Source organism: Anas acuta, chromosome 3 (genome assembly GCF_963932015.1).
Source record: "Anas acuta chromosome 3, bAnaAcu1.1, whole genome shotgun sequence".
NCBI classification, from domain to species: domain Eukaryota; kingdom Metazoa; phylum Chordata; class Aves; order Anseriformes; family Anatidae; genus Anas; species Anas acuta.
In genome coordinates this window covers 16568352-16588671 of record NC_088981.1, presented here as the reverse complement: position 1 = coordinate 16588671, position 20320 = coordinate 16568352, and the positions used below count along the sequence as shown (strand labels likewise).

The 20320-nt window shown below is 37.8% G+C and overlaps 1 protein-coding gene across 1 annotated transcript in view; it reads left to right on the top strand.

Moving 5' to 3' along the window:
• The window catches only part of MSH2 (mutS homolog 2), a 33832-nt gene extending 18802 nt beyond the window's left edge, over window positions 1-15030 (top strand). The window contains exons 9-16 of the mRNA XM_068675857.1: window positions 1518-1641; window positions 2711-2861; window positions 6544-6641; window positions 8491-8736; window positions 10360-10564; window positions 10875-11122; window positions 12737-12909; window positions 14674-15030. Of these exons, the coding sequence (XP_068531958.1) occupies window positions 1518-1641; window positions 2711-2861; window positions 6544-6641; window positions 8491-8736; window positions 10360-10564; window positions 10875-11122; window positions 12737-12909; window positions 14674-14844 (1416 nt within the window). The 3' untranslated portion in view covers window positions 14845-15030. The remainder of the gene's footprint in view (window positions 1-1517; window positions 1642-2710; window positions 2862-6543; window positions 6642-8490; window positions 8737-10359; window positions 10565-10874; window positions 11123-12736; window positions 12910-14673) is intronic.
• The last annotated feature ends 5290 nt before the right edge of the window (window positions 15031-20320 follow it).

Sequence of the window (20320 nt, the reverse complement as noted above, 5' to 3'; positions counted from 1 at the left end):
GATATATGCTAATGAAGAAATTTATAGCTTTATGCTAGTTACAGACCATCTGTTGATGCAATTTTGTATGCCCTGGAACTCTGTTTTCTTCAAAACTAACAGCTGTTCTGAGCCTTCACCCTTCATAGTCCAGCTATTCAAATTTATTTTCGGCTTCTACTTCAAAAAATATTTTGTTGTTTTTCTAAACAGAATGATGAGTCAGTTATTTTTAATCGAGACCTGTGGAATCTGATATGTTGAATTTGTGGTTGCTTTTCCTTCATGATACTGGAATCAATTAAAATGGCTACAGACAAATCAACACTGGTTTTATGAAGAATAAACCTTTTCAGTATGAATGTTAAAACTTGAGCCTTTGACATGCAGTTCCTCTTAGATTTGTAGGGAATTGAAATTAAACACTGAGATCTAATCGAAGTGTGATTGAAGGACAGGTTGTCATAGCAACTGAATTATGTCAGTAATCTATTCAGGGCCAGCCTTCTGATATTAAAAAAAAAAAAAAAAAAAGAACCACCTGAGTTCAAAATGCGTGGGATGTGGCTATTCATTTACCTAACTGTTTATTTAATTAAAGTTAGGAAACTGTCACTTCTATTCATGTATTTCATAGAATCATAAAGGGCCTTTGAAAATCACCTACTCCAACCTTCTCCTCTAAATTTTGTTAGTGCTTTCATTATGTAGGATTTTAGTTTTAGTAAAGAGCACAGCCTTTTACAGAAGGACTTGCTTTTCAGATTAGTTAGCTGGCTCAATATAGTCCCTGTGTCTCCAAATCATTTACTGTCAACTCATTAATTGAGAAACACTTGGAAACAAGACTCACTTGCATCTTATTTCACGAAGTAAACATGCAGGTATCAAAGTGTCATCAGTGTTGGGATCGGTCTGGCCAGTAATGACAAAGGCTGTCATTCTTAGCCCTTTCAGCCTTTTCTTTCTGTTTCAGAACAGGGATTTGCCCTATAAAAACAGGAATGGTTGTTTCTGCTGTATGTTCTGTCATAAATGTTCATTACTGTTCTTTTTGCAGAAATAATAAACAAATGGGAGGAGCACCCCTATCAACAGGGCCAATAACAAGGAAGGATTTTTTTTATACCGCTTTATCAGTGTCTCCAAGTTTGAAGAGGGTTTTCGAAAATTGCATAACTTTGTGGTGTCCACATCTCTGGTTAAATAGTTGGAGAACACTGCTACTGCAGTATGTCTGCATGCAACAAAACTGCAACTGAAATGAATGAAGGCTGAATGAAATGCTTTGCAGTGCTGGTAATTGCACAGAGAAAATACACACTGAAAGTTCAATTGTCCATGATGCAAATTCTCATTTATTTTGTAGGTGAATCAGACTCCAATTATCACAAATGGTACTGTATTACAAAATTGTGTATGAAAAGGCCCAACAAATTGATTAAGTGATTAAGTAAATTAATTTCACTGTGTATGATCATGGAGATTATTTTTTTATTATTGATAATAACCCTACAATTTTTTTCTTTCCCCCCTAGGTGGAGAATCATGAATTTCTTGTCAAGGCTTCTTTTGATCCTAACTTGACAGAATTAAGAGAAAAGATGAATGAACTGGAAGAAAACATGCAGTCCTTTTTACAGAGTGCAGCCAAAGAATTAGGTAGGGTATGGCAATGCCTTTGATTCTTACCTCCTTTTTAAAATGTTTTGAGATCAACTGATGTAAACTGGTATAGATGAGTTACGGGATGTTTCTATTATTTCATGATTAGTTTGGAGTGTCTTTAGTTACCGCAGTATGTTCTATTGAAAACCGAGTGAATTTGGAGCTACAACTTGGCCTTTTTAAAGATGGCATTACAGAATATTTCAGAAATTATAATCTATGTTGCCATGTACTGTGGATTTCTAACTCTTGAATAAGCCTAATTTTATTTCACATCCTTTGAGGATGTGCATTGAAACAATTTTTTTCTGTCCATTCCCCTGAATATCTGTTCAGGATATGCTAATTTTCCTTTGAACTTCTTTGCAAAATGTCTCATTTGCTTACACATGACATTTAAAGGATAGATTTTTTTTAATTTTTTTTGTATAGGATAGTCGATGTGCAGTTGACAAATTGGGCATTTAAAGAGCAACTTTAAAATTAAATGACAATTTTTAATGCAAATGTGGCAAAGAAAATTGGAATCACTGTAGGTATTTTAGACTATACTCTTAAGAGCTTGCATGTTGTTTAGTCTTGTGGTTTATATATTTTTATTTTTCATACTTTTTTAATTTAATGTGCTATCATGTGAATGGAAAGAAAGACAAGATTATGTAAGGAAATCTCACCAGCAGAAGTATGTATTAGCACAAGAATCACAAGACTATGTGCTGTGCTTACAACAGCAATATAGAATGTCCTTTTAGTGTGTTTAGAACATTTTCCATATTTCTGGAGAATATGTAGCAATTATGATGCACACCCCATTTCCATATGCAGTTTGAGGGCATATCAAAGATAAGAGCAGAGAATGAAACAGTAAACCTTTGTTAGGTCTGGGCATTTTTCATACATGTGCACAGAACCAAAGCAAGTATACTGAATAGCATATCCAAAAAGTTGTATCATACAATCTGGGATTATTGCACAGAAATAACACAAGCTGAAGGATTTTTAATAATACCATTGTTTTCTTTCTGTTTGTTTTCCTATTTTTTCTTCCATTTTCATTTAAAAGGTTTGGAAGCTGGCAAAAGTATTAAACTAGAGTCAAATTCACAGTTTGGCCATCACTTTCGAATTACTTGCAAGGAGGAAAAAGTCCTCCGGAACAATTCAAAATACAAGATAACTGATACACAGAAGAATGGGGTGAAGTTTACTAACAGGTATGAGATCATATTGGTAGTTTTGAAAGTGTTTTGTAAAAGAAACAATTATTCCTGTCTTTATAATATTGCCAATAAACAGTTTTTTGTACATCTTAAATGGCTGAATTTCATCTTTTTAATTGGCTTACTGAGCAAGACTGGCATGAGGGAGGAGAAGTCATGCAGTTTCTGTTAAAAGCACATGCCTGCATTCTCCATTTCCTTTGCCAACTGTTAGCTATTTTTGCTCCTTTTAACTTTGGCTAATTTCTCTGTTTTAGCTACACCTAACAGTGTAATTACATTCAGTGTGAGTGTTTATACAGACACTTTCATAAGCTGCAATGGAAAAGAGCTATTTATGTTTATCACCAAATATGACATGCAGCAGTTTTGTTGGTAATTACCTTTTCTGATCCACATTATAGCACCAACACAGATAACAGCATGTATTGGACTTCCATCCTGTGGTTCTATGGATTAAGCCATTTAAAAATTTAAACCTTTAGGTTAATTGCTTTCACGGCTGTTTCAGGTTCTCCTTGTCCAGACAGAAGTTGTCACAGGTATAGCCAAGTCTGCACTTTTTGTTGAATTTTTAGCTCTTTGTGAAAGTTCTTAGAAAGGGCAAGGACTAATCCAGTCATCATCTCTCTCTCAGAATTTAATTATTTTAATACAGAAGTAAAGAAGTTGCCTATGTAGAAAATTGTCTATGAAAAAGCATGACATTACTTGACAAATCAGAGGTCTCAGCAATCACCAACTGCATGAAGTTTAACAATAGCAAGTCCCAGGTTCTGTATCTGAGATGGGGTAACTCTAGATATATTCACAGACTGAGGGACAAGAGGCTGGAAGGCAGCCATATAGAAAGGGATCTGGGCGCTTGGGTCAGTGACAAGTTGAATAAGAGTCAGCAGCCGAAGGGCCAACTGCATCCTGAGTGCATCAAGCACAGCACAGCTGTGATACAGAGTGATTGATTGCCCCACTCTGTTCTGCGCTGGTGCGGCCTCACCTCGAGTACTGTGTGCATTTTTGGGTACCATAGTATCAGAAGGACATAAAACCTTCAGAGTGTCCAAAGGAAGGCACTAAAGATTGTGAAAAGCCTAGAGGGGAGAATATATGAGGACCATCTGAAATCACGTGTTTTTTTTCAACCTAGAGAAGAGACTGAGGGGAAGCCTCATTATGGCCTACAGCTTCTTCATGAAGGGAGCAATGTGGGAAGCACTGATCTCTTCTCTCTGGAGACAGTGACAGGACCCAAGGAAATGGAAAGAAGCTACATCAGGGGAGGTTCAGATTGCACGTTAGGAGAAGATTCTTTACTTATAGGGTGGTAGAGCACTGGAACAGGCTCCCCCGGGGAAATGCTTATGGCACCATTTTGCTGGAGTTCAAGAAGCATTTGGACAACCTTCTCAGACATAAAATTTGATTTTTGGGTGGTTCTGTGGGGAGCCAGGAGTTGGACTTGACAACTCCTGTGGGTCCCTTCCAAATCGGGGTATACTATAAATCTAAGACACTTAAGTTGAAGGAGTTTCTTGAGGTTAATTGGTCCAAACCCTCACTTAAAGCGGAGCCACCTTTGAAGTTAGATGCAATCTCAAAATTAGATAGCTCAAGGTAGCTCGAGGTCTTGTTCAGTTGCCCATGCTTCAAGCATCCTTCATAACCTGTTGGGGCACAAATTCCAGTGTTTAACCACTCTTTATGAAAACTTTCTTCATCAGATCTAGTGAGAACTTCCCTTGTGACAGCTTGGGTATGTAGTGTCTCATCCTTTTGCTCTCTACTTCCAAGAGTCTGACACCTCTCCCCTCCAGACTGAATAAACATACTTCCCTCAGCCTATCCTTGTATGCCACGTGCATGTGCTTGAAATCTTTGTGGTGGCCATCTGCTGCAAGTTCAATGTCCCTTTTACACTGGAAAGTCAAAATTGAAGACAACATTGCAGATGTGGCCTCACAAGTAAAGGGGAAGTACCACCTTTTGACATGCTGGCTACATTCTTATTAGTACAGCCAGTATTAGCTTGGCCTTTGCATCAGGCGCACACAGCTGGTTCATGTTCAGCTTGTTGTCTGCTGTGTCCCCCAACTCTTTTATGCAAAGCTGTTTTATAGGCATTTGGACCCCAGTCTGTATGGTTACATGGAATTATTTCATCCCATGTGCTGGACTTTGCATTTACCTGTGTTTGAAATTGCCCACCTATTTCTTTGGTCTGATATCCCAATGAATCGCAGTCCTGTCCTGCAGTGTACTGATGGTTCCTCTTAAGTGGTGGTGTTTATAACCTAGCTGAAAGTGCATTTGAAAGTGCATTCAGTCCTATCATCCAGGTTATTAAACAGTTTCAACCCCAAGAAATGCTATGAGTAATCAACTGCCACTTGGACTTCAGGTTCCTGAGAAGTTTGTTCTTGTCTGCTTCATGTGTTATATATAGAATGGTTAAAATACCAGAGATCAATACATCACACAGTCTGTTTCAGACAAACCATGTAACTGTCACTTCAGGTATAACAGTTCCTGCTGGAGTTCACATCACAGAAGTGACCTTCTTGAGAGTGATCTTGATCGACAGATGTAGAAGGCAGGGTTGGTTTCAAGCCTGTGCTATTACTGATAGTGACTGTTTCTGTTAATCAGTCACTTTCTTAAGTAATAAATCCTTTGCTTTGAAAACAATTGCAAAAATATTGATGTATTTCACACCAACCAAGATTCTTGTGTATTTCACACAAAATTACTTAAATGAACAAAGTAAAAACCATAATTGTGTTTTGTTTTATTACAAGAATATTTTTTCAAAATATTTATTCCTTATTTTTTTTTGTTCTAAACGTGTTTCAAATCTAAATGTAATGATTAAGTTAGGCTTTTCCAGAACATAAGAGATGGTACTTAGAACCTCTACTTTAACTGTCATCTGTTACTTTTATAAGGAAAAGTGTTGCAGATCACTAACAAAGCAGAATTCTCTGTGCTTAGTTGATAGTTACAGTTGTTTCTGTAGACACTGTGGTAAGTGCAAGGTTTCTACCTATACTGAAGGTGCACTACCTGGATATCCATGTTTCATGTTCAGTCCTACTGGCTTTCAAAATGTAAGATGAATAGCTTGAGAAGAATAAATAATTGTTTTACATATTCTCTTAATTTTGCTTTACCCTATTTTGAAGGCTAGAACCAGTTGTTAGTGACAGTAGTTCACTGAGATTTTTACTGAATGGGAGAACTTAAATGCCTTCAGCTCTGACAAGCCTGTTACAGAACTCTGGGCTATTTAGTTGCTTGGCAGGATGTCTTATCTGCCAGCTCCACAGTGTGCCATATCTTGCTGTAAGATGGCCAGAAAATTCAGTTTAAAGAGAAAATTCATAGCACATAGCTTGTCCATAACAAATAACTGCACTGTAAGATGTTAAGAATGCTTGTGTTTGAAATTGCTAGAATTGCTGGTTTGGCCTTGTGGATGATTTTCAACTCAAAATTAATCTTACTGATATCCTGGCTGAGTTGTAGGTTAACTGTTTTGTGGTCTTTGGGTTGAACCCACTTGTTAAAACAGGTGAGGATTTCTGGTACTGACTCATAGATGATGCGGTCAGAAGTTACGTGTTGTAGCAGTTAAGACAGAGGACATCACAACTTCTAAATGTTGTGGTTTTGTTCACAGCAAATTGAGCGCCGTCAATGAAGAATACATAAAGAACAGAGAAGAATATGAAGAGGCTCAGGATGCAATTGTTAAGGAAATCATTAATATTGCTTCAGGTGAATGCATCAGTGGTGATGTGTATGACAGTGTGGAATCCTGGGAGGACTTTGTAGGTCCTTACACAGAGAAGGACCTTAAACTTCTCCAAAGAATTAATGTGTGAAATGGGTTTTGGTCTGCAGATAGTTGTTGAAATTTGAAATATGATGTCTTCTGGTCAGACCTTTTCCTGGAGTTGCTACAAATGTGCAGTGATGGGGCATGTGCCCTGTGTCCCTTAACAAGGAGAAAAAATGTGTCCATAAAGGCCACATCTATGATCCTCCCTCTCTGACTGTGGGCATCCCCACCCAAACAGCAGGCTAGGTAGAAGGCAGAAGAGGTAAAAGGCAACAAGGAACTGAGGTAACCGGACCTCATGACTGTGATGAAATAATGTTGGTATGCCATAGAAGAACAAGTTAGTCATCATTTATATAGTGCAATAAAAAACTGTTGTTTTCCTAATTAATTTTCATGTATTTTTGTTCCAAGAGAATCTTTATGGTTCTTTACCAAAAGGAGACGATATACTAGGAAGTTTGTCTGGAGGATTCTGTAAATATTATCTCCTAAAAACACAAGTTCCAGCAGAACAAATCACAGAATCATAGATTGACTTGGTTTGGAAGAGACCTTCAAGATCATCCAGTTCCAACCCCCCTGCCATAGAAAGGGATGCCACCCACTAGATCAGGTCCTTGAAAGGGAGAAGTAGAAAGTGAAAGCCCTAATGAATATTAAGCTAAGGGCAAATGTATTAAAGATGGGTAAGCAATTTTAAATCTGAATGTAAATACATTTCAACATATAAAGTTGCAGTGGAAATCTTTGACCTGCTGTTATGGTAGGGAGCTTGCCAGTAAATTAAAAAATATATTTTTTTAAATCTTGGTAATCTTTAAGTGATGTTTTTTCATGTGCAGCATGGTGAGGTTTATATATGTATCTGGAAAGTTAAATTGAGTATTATATAGCAGGAATAGCTATGTCACCTATAAATACCTAGTATGTTTAAAAAAAGGCTTGCTGCTTAAGGTCTGTAGTGTGCAGTAATAGAAAAAAATCATTTTTCTTCCCACAGTGGAGGCAATTTAATGAAAAAGACTGGATTAAGGGTGTAATTTGTAGTGAAAGTGACTTGAAGTCCTTTTAATGATCTATGCTTAGCAAAGTTCAAGAAATGATGTTAGAATAGTGAATGTATTTTTTAAAGATTAGAGTCTTTCTGAAAGTCACTCCTCACCTTTTCCTACATATGCATCTCCTTTGCAGATGTTACATGCTTTACCTCTATAGGCCATCATCCCTTTCACTGGAAGCCCCTCCCATCTCCCCTACCTCCAAAAAAACCCACAAAACACAAAAACTTAAAACCAAAGTTGATACTGGGCTTCCTGGGTCATCTAATCTAGTCGCCTGAGATCACTGTATCTTACAGACCGCTCCATAACATAATCTGCACAAACATAAGTGGTTGCACAGAGCTGTGTCTGAATTGTCAGTGCTTCGTCTCAATTGCCCTTGCTGCAAAGTTCAGTGTATTACTGAGGAAGGAAGTGGCTTGAATTTCCAGCCTTCTTGCTGTTGTAGTATTTGCATTCCCACACTAAGATAAGCTGTTTGTCATTGCCTACTGTTATGGCAAAACACTTCTTTTCTGAGTCTGACAAAGTCCCGTTTGTACTCAAAGTACAGAAACTTAAAGGTTGCATCAGAGTTTGTCACAGAAGGTGACTGGTATCTTGTGGAAAAAAAGATTTTAATGCAGATGAATTGAATTTGGATGCTCAGCATATACTTTAAGATATTTTTTCAACAAGAATAAAAGAAACATTGAATTTGTCTCTCTTTAATCAAAAACAGGTTATGCAGAGCCAATACAGACTATGAATGATGTAATAGCTCATTTAGATGCAATTGTCAGTTTTGCTCATGTGTCAAATGGAGCGCCAGTGCCCTATGTCCGTCCTGTCATTTTGGAAAAGGGACAAGGAAGGATTGTGCTGAAAGGTGCCAGGCATCCTTGCATTGAAGTGCAAGATGAAGTGGCCTTCATCCCCAATGACATTACATTTGAGAAGGGCAAGCAGATGTTCCACATTATTACTGGTAAGCGTACCTTTTTCTCTTGTCATTTAGATAATAATTTTTTAAAAGAAGTATTTCTTGTCTTTTTTTTTTTTTTTTTTAAAGGGGCGGGGAGGGGAGAAGTTATGTCAGAACAATTTCTCTAATCAACGAAGGGTGAGCAACTAGAGAGTTATTCATGTATGTGTATGTAGGCTAAGATTTAGCTCTGGAAAAGAAGGTTGGATGTTTGTAACTGATTTATTGTGTGTATTGTGTGTATATATATATATACACAATATATATATATGTATGTATAAAATAAACAATAAGTGTATATATATATATACATATATATATATACACCTATATATATATATACACCTATATATATATATACACCTATTGTTTATTTTATACATACATATTTAAAAGTGTCTACAGGGTTCTTGTCAAATGATTCCTGTGGGTAGTGGATATTATGGAAGCTTATGCACATAAATAGGTCTTCCAAACTACTAATCATAGAATTAGATTTTACAATTGTAGTTAACACTGCACTGTTCGGAGAAGGTGGTCACTAATTTAGAAGTATTCATTTGGGAAGAAGAGAGAGGCAGCTGTGAAGGAAGTAATTTCTTACCAGGAAGTAAGAAATTAATTCCTTAATACTTCTATTCTGTGCCTTACTGAATGTCACTTCACAAGCCAGATGACCTCAGGAGCTGGAGAACCTGAACCTACCGAGGTGATTTGGAAAATTCCAGTAGGCACCAATTGTACCGTAGCCACGTAGGCATCTTCTGTAGACAAGATTTTAAACACCCACTTTGTTAATGTTTTCTTTTAGTGATAAAGTTGATTTAAAATGAAAAACATGTTTTAATGACTACCTTTTTTCTCCCCATTCTTGGTGTAATTAAGATAATTTTGGTATACAGGGAAACATTTTTTAGTGTTTATACATTTAATTGAATTTTAATTTTCATTCAGATGTGCTTGATGCATTCTGAGTAGCAAAGATCTGAAATTAGAGAATGATTGATGAACATTTCTAACATGATCAAAAGAACTGCAAGAATATGAATAAACACATGGCACTACACTTATTTTTCTGGTTAGCAAAAGTCAAATAATCATTTTTTTGAAAATACTTTTTATTTTATTTGCACTTAGCTAAAATATAATTTCATAATATCTGTTTTTGATGATTCAGAATCCCTTTAGATTGTAATTTAAATTGCCAGAAAGCTTGTACCCAGTCTGTAACTAAGCTATTTCATTTTTGCAGACAAATTGTAATTGTAGTTTGAAGTAAAAGCAAATTATTTTTGTTCCTAAGCAGCAATGCTGATGACTTTAAAATGAAAGCTTATTAGGATTAGGTATGAACATGTCTTTTATATGACTTCAGAGACAAAAAAACAGCAATAAAAAAACAAACCCCCACCACAACAAAGAAAAGCATTCAGTAAGACATGCCGCCTCTACTATTGCTGGTAGAGCTACTTGTTGCACCTGTTAGACAAGTCTGGTTCTCTCTCTCCTGGCAAAAGAGTAAGAAGCTTCCGTGGTTTTTGTTCTAAGAGCCTGTTCTCCTTTCAAAAGAATGTTGAACGGTGAAAGATGACGTTTTTGAATTCCTCTGCAAAATTTCTTCTTTAGGCCCTAACATGGGAGGAAAATCAACGTACATCCGACAGACTGGGGTGATTGTTCTTATGGCCCAAATTGGGTGCTTTGTACCCTGTGACTCTGCAGAAATAACCATTGTGGATTGTATCCTGGCTCGGGTAGGAGCTGGAGACAGTCAGCTGAAAGGTGTGTCTACTTTCATGGCTGAAATGTTGGAAACTGCTTCAATCCTTAGGTAAGTCCTGTGTTTATTTGTTTTTGTAGGTTAGGGTTGATTGGAAAGGATGTGCTCTAAGAACGATGCATCTCAAGATTTTCTTTTATATAGGTTCTCAGCCGACGATATCAATTCCTTTATAGGAGGACTGTAAGTTCTTGAAGTAGCCTACTATTTATTTCAGTGGTCATACAGAGGTGCTACCAGGATGCAAAGTCTAAAAGGGCCAAAGAAAGCCTAATATGGAACATAACTTCTGGTACTCCAATATCCAGAATAACCATGTTGAGATGGTGCTTTTCTCAAACTTAATGCTCTTCTTTTTTAGGACAGCATCTGAAAACTCCCTAATAATCATTGATGAACTGGGAAGAGGAACTTCTACCTATGATGGCTTTGGCTTAGCATGGGCTATTTCAGAATACATTGCTAGCAAAATCTGTGCTTTCTGTATGTTTGCTACACATTTTCATGAACTGACAGCACTTGCTGATCAAGTGCCAACAGTAAATAACCTACATGTTACTGCTCTAACCAGTGATGACACACTGACGATGCTTTACCGTGTCAAGGCAGGTAAGACTGTATAAATGGTGAAAAGGTAAACTTAGCAAATATTATGATAGGAAAAAAAATAATAATATGCCCCAAGTAGGTGAGTGAATTATCTCTTGGATCCCCTCCTTCTTTTTAAAATATGTATCAATTCATCTATTCTGGTCTTTGGTGAAATCTCTAGAAGCCACGTTTCATAGTTTTCTTCAACCTGTTTTCCCAATTTTAGACATACACATCTTTTCTTTGTACATGCGGTGTTTTTTCATGTGACCAGTTTTCCTGGAAGAGCTATTGAGCACAGAGGCACAATAGTTTGTAATATTTGTAGTCAGATTAGGTGCAACATTACAAAATCTTCATCTTAAAATAGCTAGTCTCAAACTGGATGCATTTCATATAAGGTTTTGCTTTTAGTGTTGTGCTCTTTCCTTTTTGGAGGAGTTGTGTTGTTGAAGCAAGAAGGTGAGTATATGCACCTCACATCCAGTTTTGTTCTGAAACAAATAACAGGTTTCATGTCATTTGCAATGTATAACTAAATGTGAAAAACAAGACATGAAACTAGAGACAAGACATGAAAATAGAGTATTTTCATTCCTCTCTTCATGAAAAGGGTACATGGGGTACAATTTTCCAGGCCTCTGTTCAGGACTTTCTCAACAGAAATCTGAGTTAACTTTGTCTGTAGAGGTGTATGTTCTTAGTATAAAATCAGGAAAACTAATTTATGCTTAAAAATCTTAATTTCTTTTAAGAAACCTGAGTGATTACAATGTTGATGAAACAGAAAAAATCTAAATACCAGATTTTTCTTTGCCTATTTTCCAGTTACCCAGTATTTAGTAGATGCTTAGTGAAGTGTCATTTTGAATGTATAAATCATTTATTATAACTCTTTGCTGAAGACCAGAATTAAAAGGATATAGTAATATTTGGGGTGGCCAATTGGAATGATGGCAATGTAAACAATTGGAGTTGATAGATTGTAACAAAGGGCTTTTGATACCGAAGTGCAAATGATTTTATGTAACTGTGTATAATTGACATATTCTGAGCAAGTGTGAGAACTTTCATTCTCAACCAAATGTTATAAACAGTATATTAATTGAAGTCAGTGTAAACATGAAGCTGAAAGGTTTTGATATAATTAAACTCCTCCTGGAGACTAGGAAGCTATGTGGGACTGACAGAAAAGAGGAGGAGGAGGATTGAGAGTGTACCACACCATTTTTTTTAATATGTAAGCATAAATGCAGTTTTTGTATATTTATACAAATGATGCAGATGGTTATTTTCTACAGATTCTGCTGAAGTACTCTCATGAAAAAAATCATTCTGTTTCATTCAAGTACAAGAGGAAAACTTCTGTCTGAATTTTTTTTCTTTCTTCCTGAAGCACTTCTACTTCTGCAATTACTGCTGTAATACAGCTTAATTTAATAAGAGCATATTCTTTAATCTGTGTTATCATATATAGTCTAAAAGATAAATCAAAATATACTGTGAAAACCAAACTGTATCACACACTTTTTCAGAATAGAGAATTATTATAAGTTTGTTCACATACTCTCTGTGTGCATGGCCTTGTCACCTCTTGAGATTTCTTTACAGGTTGTTTTTCTCTCAACCCAGGTGTTTGTGACCAGAGTTTTGGAATACATGTAGCAGAGTTGGCGGCTTTCCCAAAACATGTGATAGAAAGTGCAAGAGAGAAAGCACTGCAACTGGAGGAGTTTCAAAACATTGGCAAGTCCAAGGAATCTGAAGGAGAACCACCATCCAAGAAAGTCTACAGAGAAAGAGAGGTTTGCCAAAATAAATGCTTTTTTTTTTTCCCCCATTTGTTTAGCTGGAGTAGCTCAAGCAAAAATAGTTTTAGGATTCAGCTTTTCCCAGAAGCTTAATCATAATTAAATGTGCTTCTGTTTTTCTGTAATAAAATGTTTTAGCTATGAAGTTTGTTAAGAGTTGAAGAGATGTTCAATGGTAGTGAGTTTTGGTTTTAATTCATTTCACATTAAGCTAGGGCAAGAATTTTATCTAAAGACTTGCTCATAAGAACTAAATATATCTTTTTTTTTTCCTGAAAGAATAGTGATCAGCAGTTGGTGTGATTGGCATAGAACTGAAGGTGTTCACAGGACCATGTCTCTAGCTGTTCTGTGGGATTTTCTTTTGTGTTCATTGATTTTGTTGGCTACTTGGTTTATATACAACATTTCTTGAGACTTAAGTTGTAGCTTTTGTATTACTTGTTGTTTAGATTATTCTTGGCTCTGCTGGTGGGTTGTACCTGGTTTTGCTCTCCTCCCTTTTTTTCTGAGGGCTTGTTAGCACTAACTTCTTTGAGCTCAACGTGATTCTGTTCAGATCTGTTCTTGAAGTGTTAATCATATCCAAAGAGCTTTCTACATTTAAAAAGCCTTTGTTTCAGAAAGAGGCTGCTACTTTATTTTCAGTTCCAGAGGCCCACTCAGAGGTCTCAGTAAGAACGTTACAGATAGAAGAAGTGTTATAGATGAATGATCTCTGTTTTGTCTTACCTGTTGGTATGAGGAGGTTCCCCCCTCCAGCTACATCAGCTGCTCTATTACCTTTCCTCTGCCAACTTTCTAGATACCATGGTGAAGTATTTTTCAAATTAGTTGGATCTGGCTGTGTGATGTTAATTTGTTGTAAATTAAATTGACAAGGCAAACACTTCTGACAAATACAGTGTCATGTTTTATTCTTTGATAATTCAGTAATACATAATATATTGAAAACTCTCTAGGCAATAGAATGGCATAGCATTAGATTTCTTGTCCAGGCAATTTGTCTACCTTCATTAACATATTTAGAGGCACAATTGTACTATTATATTTCCAAGTGCTTTGGAGAATTCCTCACTGAATGGACACTGCATTACTCCTAAATATTGAAATGAAAATATGAATGCTTTGTGGCAGAGTAGCTAATGTAGAAAATGCAGAGGACTAGGCAGAAATCTGTGTTCTGGGCAAATTGTTTCTGATACAGGAATCCTGAACACAATTCATTAAAATGTTTGTTCTTGTTATTCATTTCAAATTGTTTAGAATTTCCACTTTGCCTGTTTGTGTAAAAGCATATGCATAAAACTTAATTATCATCTGTTCTCAGTGCTGAGAGCCACTCTCCAGTTGCTTGGTAACAATTTGTTCTTTGCTTTTGCATATGGAAACATTGATTTGGATTTACAGTTCTTCCAAAAAGTAACTAGTTTGGATAATACAGCATCTCTAGCTTGCAAACCTCTCCTACTGTGGTTGTGTACTGGAATTAAATGTGGAACACCTGTAGGAGCTCTCAATGGAAAACATTGTTTCTTCTGATCAGCTTGTGTTTGGGACAGAACTCCTGATATCAGTATAACTGCATATTGTTCTGGTGTCAGGACCACAAGAGCAAGTCCAAATTTTTTTTTCCTGCAAAAAGTTTCTGGTGCTGAATAATACTTTGTATTTATGGTATAATTTGGAAAAGAGCTTCTGGAAATAATCTAAATATTCTGTTTTGTTTTCCTCTTTCTTCCCCTCACTCCATTTTAGGAAGGTGAAAAGATCATTCAGGATTTTCTTAGTCAAGTGAAAGCATTGCCCCTGACAGATATGTCAGAAGAAGACATCAAAATCAAGCTGAAGCAGCTGAGAACTGATGTGTTGGCAAAGAACAACAGTTTTGTGAATGAAATCATTTCCCGAACAAAAGTTACATCATGAAAGATGTGAGAATAGGATGCAGCTCTTGAAGTGCTTGAAGATTTTTTTCCTTACATTTCAAGAACTCTTACTTTCTTGTTGTGTAGTTTTTGAACTTTGATGTTTCATACTGATTTGTGTAGGCTTTTTCTCTTGGATTGTATTTTTTTGTAAAAAAATAAATAAATTGGCACCCATTGTGCTAGATTCCTGCTTTAGTTGTGATCATTTGTGTTCTTGTAGAAGTTTTCAATAAAAGGCTTTTTTCATAGTGAGAGAATTATTGACTGTACAAACAAAACAGGTAAGGCTTTACCAGAAGAATAGAAAATACAGAAAGCGTAACACTTCAAACAGCATACAACTACCACAGCCTTGAAAAGCAATGGCCCATACACAAAATCTTTTTTTTTTTTTTTTTATATGGTGTGATTACATTAATTCAGTGAAGTTTTAGTAATGCTCTTTTAGTGTTCCATTATAAAAAGCATCCTAAGTGATATGTCTTAAAATTTTTGTGGGTGTACCTGTGTGGAGCTTTGGAAGAGAATTCTTTTTGTTTTAATGTGTGGGCAGGTAATACTTGAGTCAAATATACTACAGGCTTATTCTTCATGGTTGAGTGGTGGTAACTTGCATTTTTTGGATAATTTTGTAATGTAAGCAGAGGCTGAGGTGAAGTTATAGTTTAACTGGAACTTCTGAGTTGGTCTTAGTTTGTCAAGTCTGTTTATGAAGAAAGTATGCATTGATTTATTTATGTATTTATTTTAATCTACTACTCACACTGAGACATTTTGAAAGCATTCTGATACAGGTTTATATTCTGGATATTTAGCATTTTGAATTGTAGCTCTAGAATGCTTTACCTATATTTAAAACTACCCATACTGACAGATTAATGGGAAAAGGTGTTCATTGCATTGAGATAGGAATAAAGTTATGCCAAAAAATGTCATGAAAATTCTTGTTTGTTTGTTTGTTTTCTGTAGCAGAGATTACATCAGTGGTTTGTGTGCTGGGGGCAATAATGTTGCTGTTACAGCTGTGCTATAACTGCACAAAGGATTAGTCTGTTGCAGTAGTCTGCATTTCAGCAATCTAACAATTGACATAAATGAGTGGTGGTGGTCAGCTTACTATTGAATAGCATTTGTGGTTAGACAAAAACTTGGAAAAGAGATGCACTTCTCAACAGAATAAAGGATGGTTTGTGAGCGGTTCACATTCTGCATAACACCTTTTTGGTCTTTAAATCAGAATGCATTCTCCCAAAGGCAACAAATAAAGTATTTACAGAAAGCACAGCTGATAAGTGTATTCAGTAGCTGTGTCTGGAAAGTGTGAATGGAAAAATCTGTTAAGTGATGACAAATGGTTTGCAAACTGGGTTACAGGTAGTGTGATTTCATGTGAGCATGAGGATGGCTATTTCTGATAGTTCCAATTTCGCTTTTATTTCAGAAATGGACCTACCTATATAGCAGGTTTTTTTGTTTTGTTTTGTTTTTACATGCAATTGGTTCAAGCACAAACAATCCCAAAACAGAGTTATACATATAATATACTGTGAGAGTCAATTTTGAGCATGAAATACTGCAATGCTTTGTTTACATTAGATCAAAGTGCTTGAACTGTTGCTAGAAATGGGCAGACAGGACAGTAAGTGATCACTGTGAGGAAGTGGTTGGATGGCTGGTACTCACGATGTCTTCCAAGGTATACTGAGGTGTCCTTGGTCTGATGAGAGATGTCAGTTCCTGTCCCTGATGAAGGAAACAGGCATAATAGGCAGTGATTTTGTCTTCCAGGGAATTCTTATTTTCCCTTTGACCCTGTTAAGTGTCTACAATGCTCTTGGCTAAGGTGTTTGTCACAGAGAAACATGCAGGAAAGACCGCTTCTTGCTTGGAACCTGATTTCTAGTTTTATTCAATGCCTACTGGTTTTATTCTTTTTAAGTGTCCGTTTTTTTCCATACTGGTTGTGATGCATCAGCACCGCATGTCTGCAGTATGCTGAGGAAATGATGCCCTTGTTTTTGTATGGGAGTTGGAGGCTGATAGAGCTGCTTATGTGACCCTGCATTCTCCCCTCCCCAGGGGTGAAAGCGGTGCTCCTGTGTTACATGGGAGTGATGGGGTACCCTGACAGGACCAGCTTCGGGTGACACCTTCACCTCTGTGCCACAAAAAGAGAGTTCTGCATCTGAGCAAAGAGAATTCAGGTAGTTTGCTCCCACCTTGTGTTCTTAAACACTGACAAGGAAGAAAGCTGCAAGTTACCGGGATTTTAAAATTTGTCCTTTCAACCAATCTTCCTGCTACATGGCGCTTCCCCCTCCCCCGTTCCTGAATGTACTGAGGCTGCCAGATATAAGCAAAAGATGATCAGGAGCAGTAGTCTCCATATGTCGCTGTGGCTTGCAAACTGGGTTGCAGGTAGTGTGATTTCATGCGAACGGAAGATGGCTATTTTTGCTAATTCCAATTTAACTTGTCTTCCAGAAACACCTATGAGACAGGAGCAATTCCAGAACTAACTACTCTTGTTATTACAGAGCTGTGCCAAGAATGCAGAGACATAGAAACTTCATAACAAAATAATACAGCTTTTGAGAAGCAGTGAGGCCCCTTACTGTCAGCCTGGAATAAAGATGCAAGTTTTTCTTTTCTTGTTCCCTTGAGAAAGCTTGGCAGTGAATTTTTATTACAGGTGCGGTCTCTATTCAGTTACTGTTCATCTCGAAGGCTCTTTATGAAGGAAATTGCATTAGGTGGGATGAAAGAAAAGAGCACACGTGATCAAACACTGAAGGAATTTATTTCTTTTGATTGCTTTCCCACCCACCTTTCAGTGATCAGGAGATGGAGCAGCCTACTTGTTTGCAGGAATATGTGGTAGCCAGGATGAGGAAAAAAGGCTGGGCTCACCTCTTGGCTGGTGGTCAGCCTGCTCCAGTTATGTCTGGAGGACTTGGGCACCAAGCTAACAAATCTAGAGGTAGCAGCGTACCAGTACTGGGACTCAGCTCTGCCCTACATCAATTTCTACTTACAGCTGTGCAAGCTTATTGCAAATAATAACATAGTTGATAAATGGCTCTGTATCTCTTTCCTCTATTGGAACCAAGGTAATTTTGGAAGCAGAAATTGCAAGAAAACACCAAGATGAGTCCTTTCCCACTGACAGATGCACTAAAACTGGCTTCAGAAGAATCTCAAGCCCGAGAGACCTTCAGATACCTGCAGTTCAGCCTCTGCTTTCATCTGCTCACAGGGAACAGGTCTTCTCCTGGCCTAGGCTTTGTGAGCCTAAGTTTGTGCTTACTAGCTCCGGCATGAATTTAGTTTACACAGCTGTTCTGGGTTGATAAATGTAAGCAACTGGACATGCTAGGGGCCTAATTCCTTCAGATTTAGTGAAGCCTGTGTGGGAGCTCATTGTTCTACTGGAGGAGATGCTGCCTTTGCAGCTCAGCTGAGGTCTAGGATTGTGTGCAGATTTTTTTCTGATTTGATACATGATGAGGATGACAGTTCGAACTGGTTTTCATGGCATGTAATGAGTTTTCAAATGTACAAAACGTACAACTATGGTACATAAGCTGGGAGATTTCTATGGCTACAGAACCCTTTGAAAAGTAGCCTTGCTATTCTTCAGTGTGGCAGATTTGTTTGAATAAAATCAACAAGAGGGAGCAGATGCTGCTTTGCATCTGAAGCAGTGTGAGGTCATGTATCGAAGGACTGCATCTAGCTGGCCTGGGAACAAGGAAAAGAAGTGGCCATAATAACCTGAGACCAGAAAAGACAATGGGAGAGGTATTTTCATGAGATACCTGTGACCCTTGTAGGTAGAACTTGTCTCTCTTTGCTGTCCGTTTGCTAAAAAGCCTTGTTTGTATCTGCTTTTTTACTATCATGGCAAAAGATGCCGTGGCACCTGGGTTGAGCTGGTGGATGTATGTGGCCATTTCCATAAGGATGTAATCATGCTGTCTATGTAGGGATGGCTGGAAACCTGAAAACAAGTGGAGAGAAAATCTGAGGGTAAACAGCCTGTGCTTAGGCAAACATTTCCCCCACATTGCTCCTGTTTTCACCATGGGCATTAACAGTTCTTTCAAGCTCACACTCTCTTCTTGCTTGTAGTGGGTCGTATCTTGTATCTTCATTTTTCTGTGGCATTTATCAATCTCTTCAGGGATGCTGTGATGCAATGTAACAATTAACTTACATATTAATAGCAATAAATAAAATTTAAAAACTGCATGCCTACTTTGTGCCTGTGTGCTGTGTAAACATAGGCACGCAGGGGTGGGGGAGAGAACGGGAATGAAAAAAAGTAAAAACTCGTGGGTTGAGATTAAAGGGAGTTTAATAAGATAGAAATGGAAGGGAAAATAATAACTATATAAAAACAAGTGATGCACAATGCACTTGCTTACCACCTACTGACTGATGCCCAGCCTGTCCCCAAGCAGTGGTCCCCCTCCCTCCCCCAGCCAATCCTCCCAGTTTTTGTTGTCCCACATTGTGTCATATGGTACAGAATGTCCTTTGGGCCAGTTTGGGTCAGTTGTCTTGGTTCTGTCCCCTCCCAGCTTCTTGTACACCCCCAGGTGCACACACAGGGTGTGTGGGAGCATCTCAGCTCTACCAGGGGGAAAGCCAGTCTGCTACCGTGCCAGCTGTTAAACGGATCTGTTGGTGAGGGTGAGAGGGTTTGGGAGGTGGTTGCAGTAGGTGTCCTGTTACTCCATCCTTCTGACAAGAAAATAAAGCCCCTGGTTCCACCTCCTTCCCACCCTTCATGCATACTCTTCTTGCCCTTTCTGAGAGCATAGCTCCAGATGTGCTGGCTCCATGGTGTTGCCTCTTTTGGTCTCTACCACTGGTTCTCCATACTCCATGAGACCTCTTGAAAACGCTATGAGCTGGGCCTGTGGCCACTGACGCAGTGTTCTTATTACCTTTGATTTAAACAAAGCCACCAAGGCTGAATATATCTCTTTGAGGCTTCCCCAGAAGATGACTGTCACTTATTAAGCAGACACTGATTAAGCAGTCCCCCTCCCCACCATGCTCCCAGTCCCAAAAGTGCTGGGCAGACAGGACCCTGCAGCTCCTGCATAGCCCCAGGCTCTCTCTGACCTGCCATCACTCAGCAAAGCAGAGCTAAATTGGCTGTAACAGATTTGAGTCTTATCCTAGGCTTCTAAGTTATGCTTTTACTTGTAGTAGCATTTTAATAGCTTTTTTTTTTTTTTTTCTCTCTCACAAGAATTAAATTAATTTGTGAAAAGGAAATCTTGCAGAACCGCTGCTTTCTGCACTGCAGGGACTGGATTTTATGCACAGTGTGTTATGGTGCACCATTGCCTATGAAAAAATGGCAGTGCTATTATCTTTCTGAGAGACACAGGATTATCTCTCAGTAATCTCTCTTGTAAGAGAAGTGCTTATCTGGTGTGAATTGGAGGATCTTCATGAAG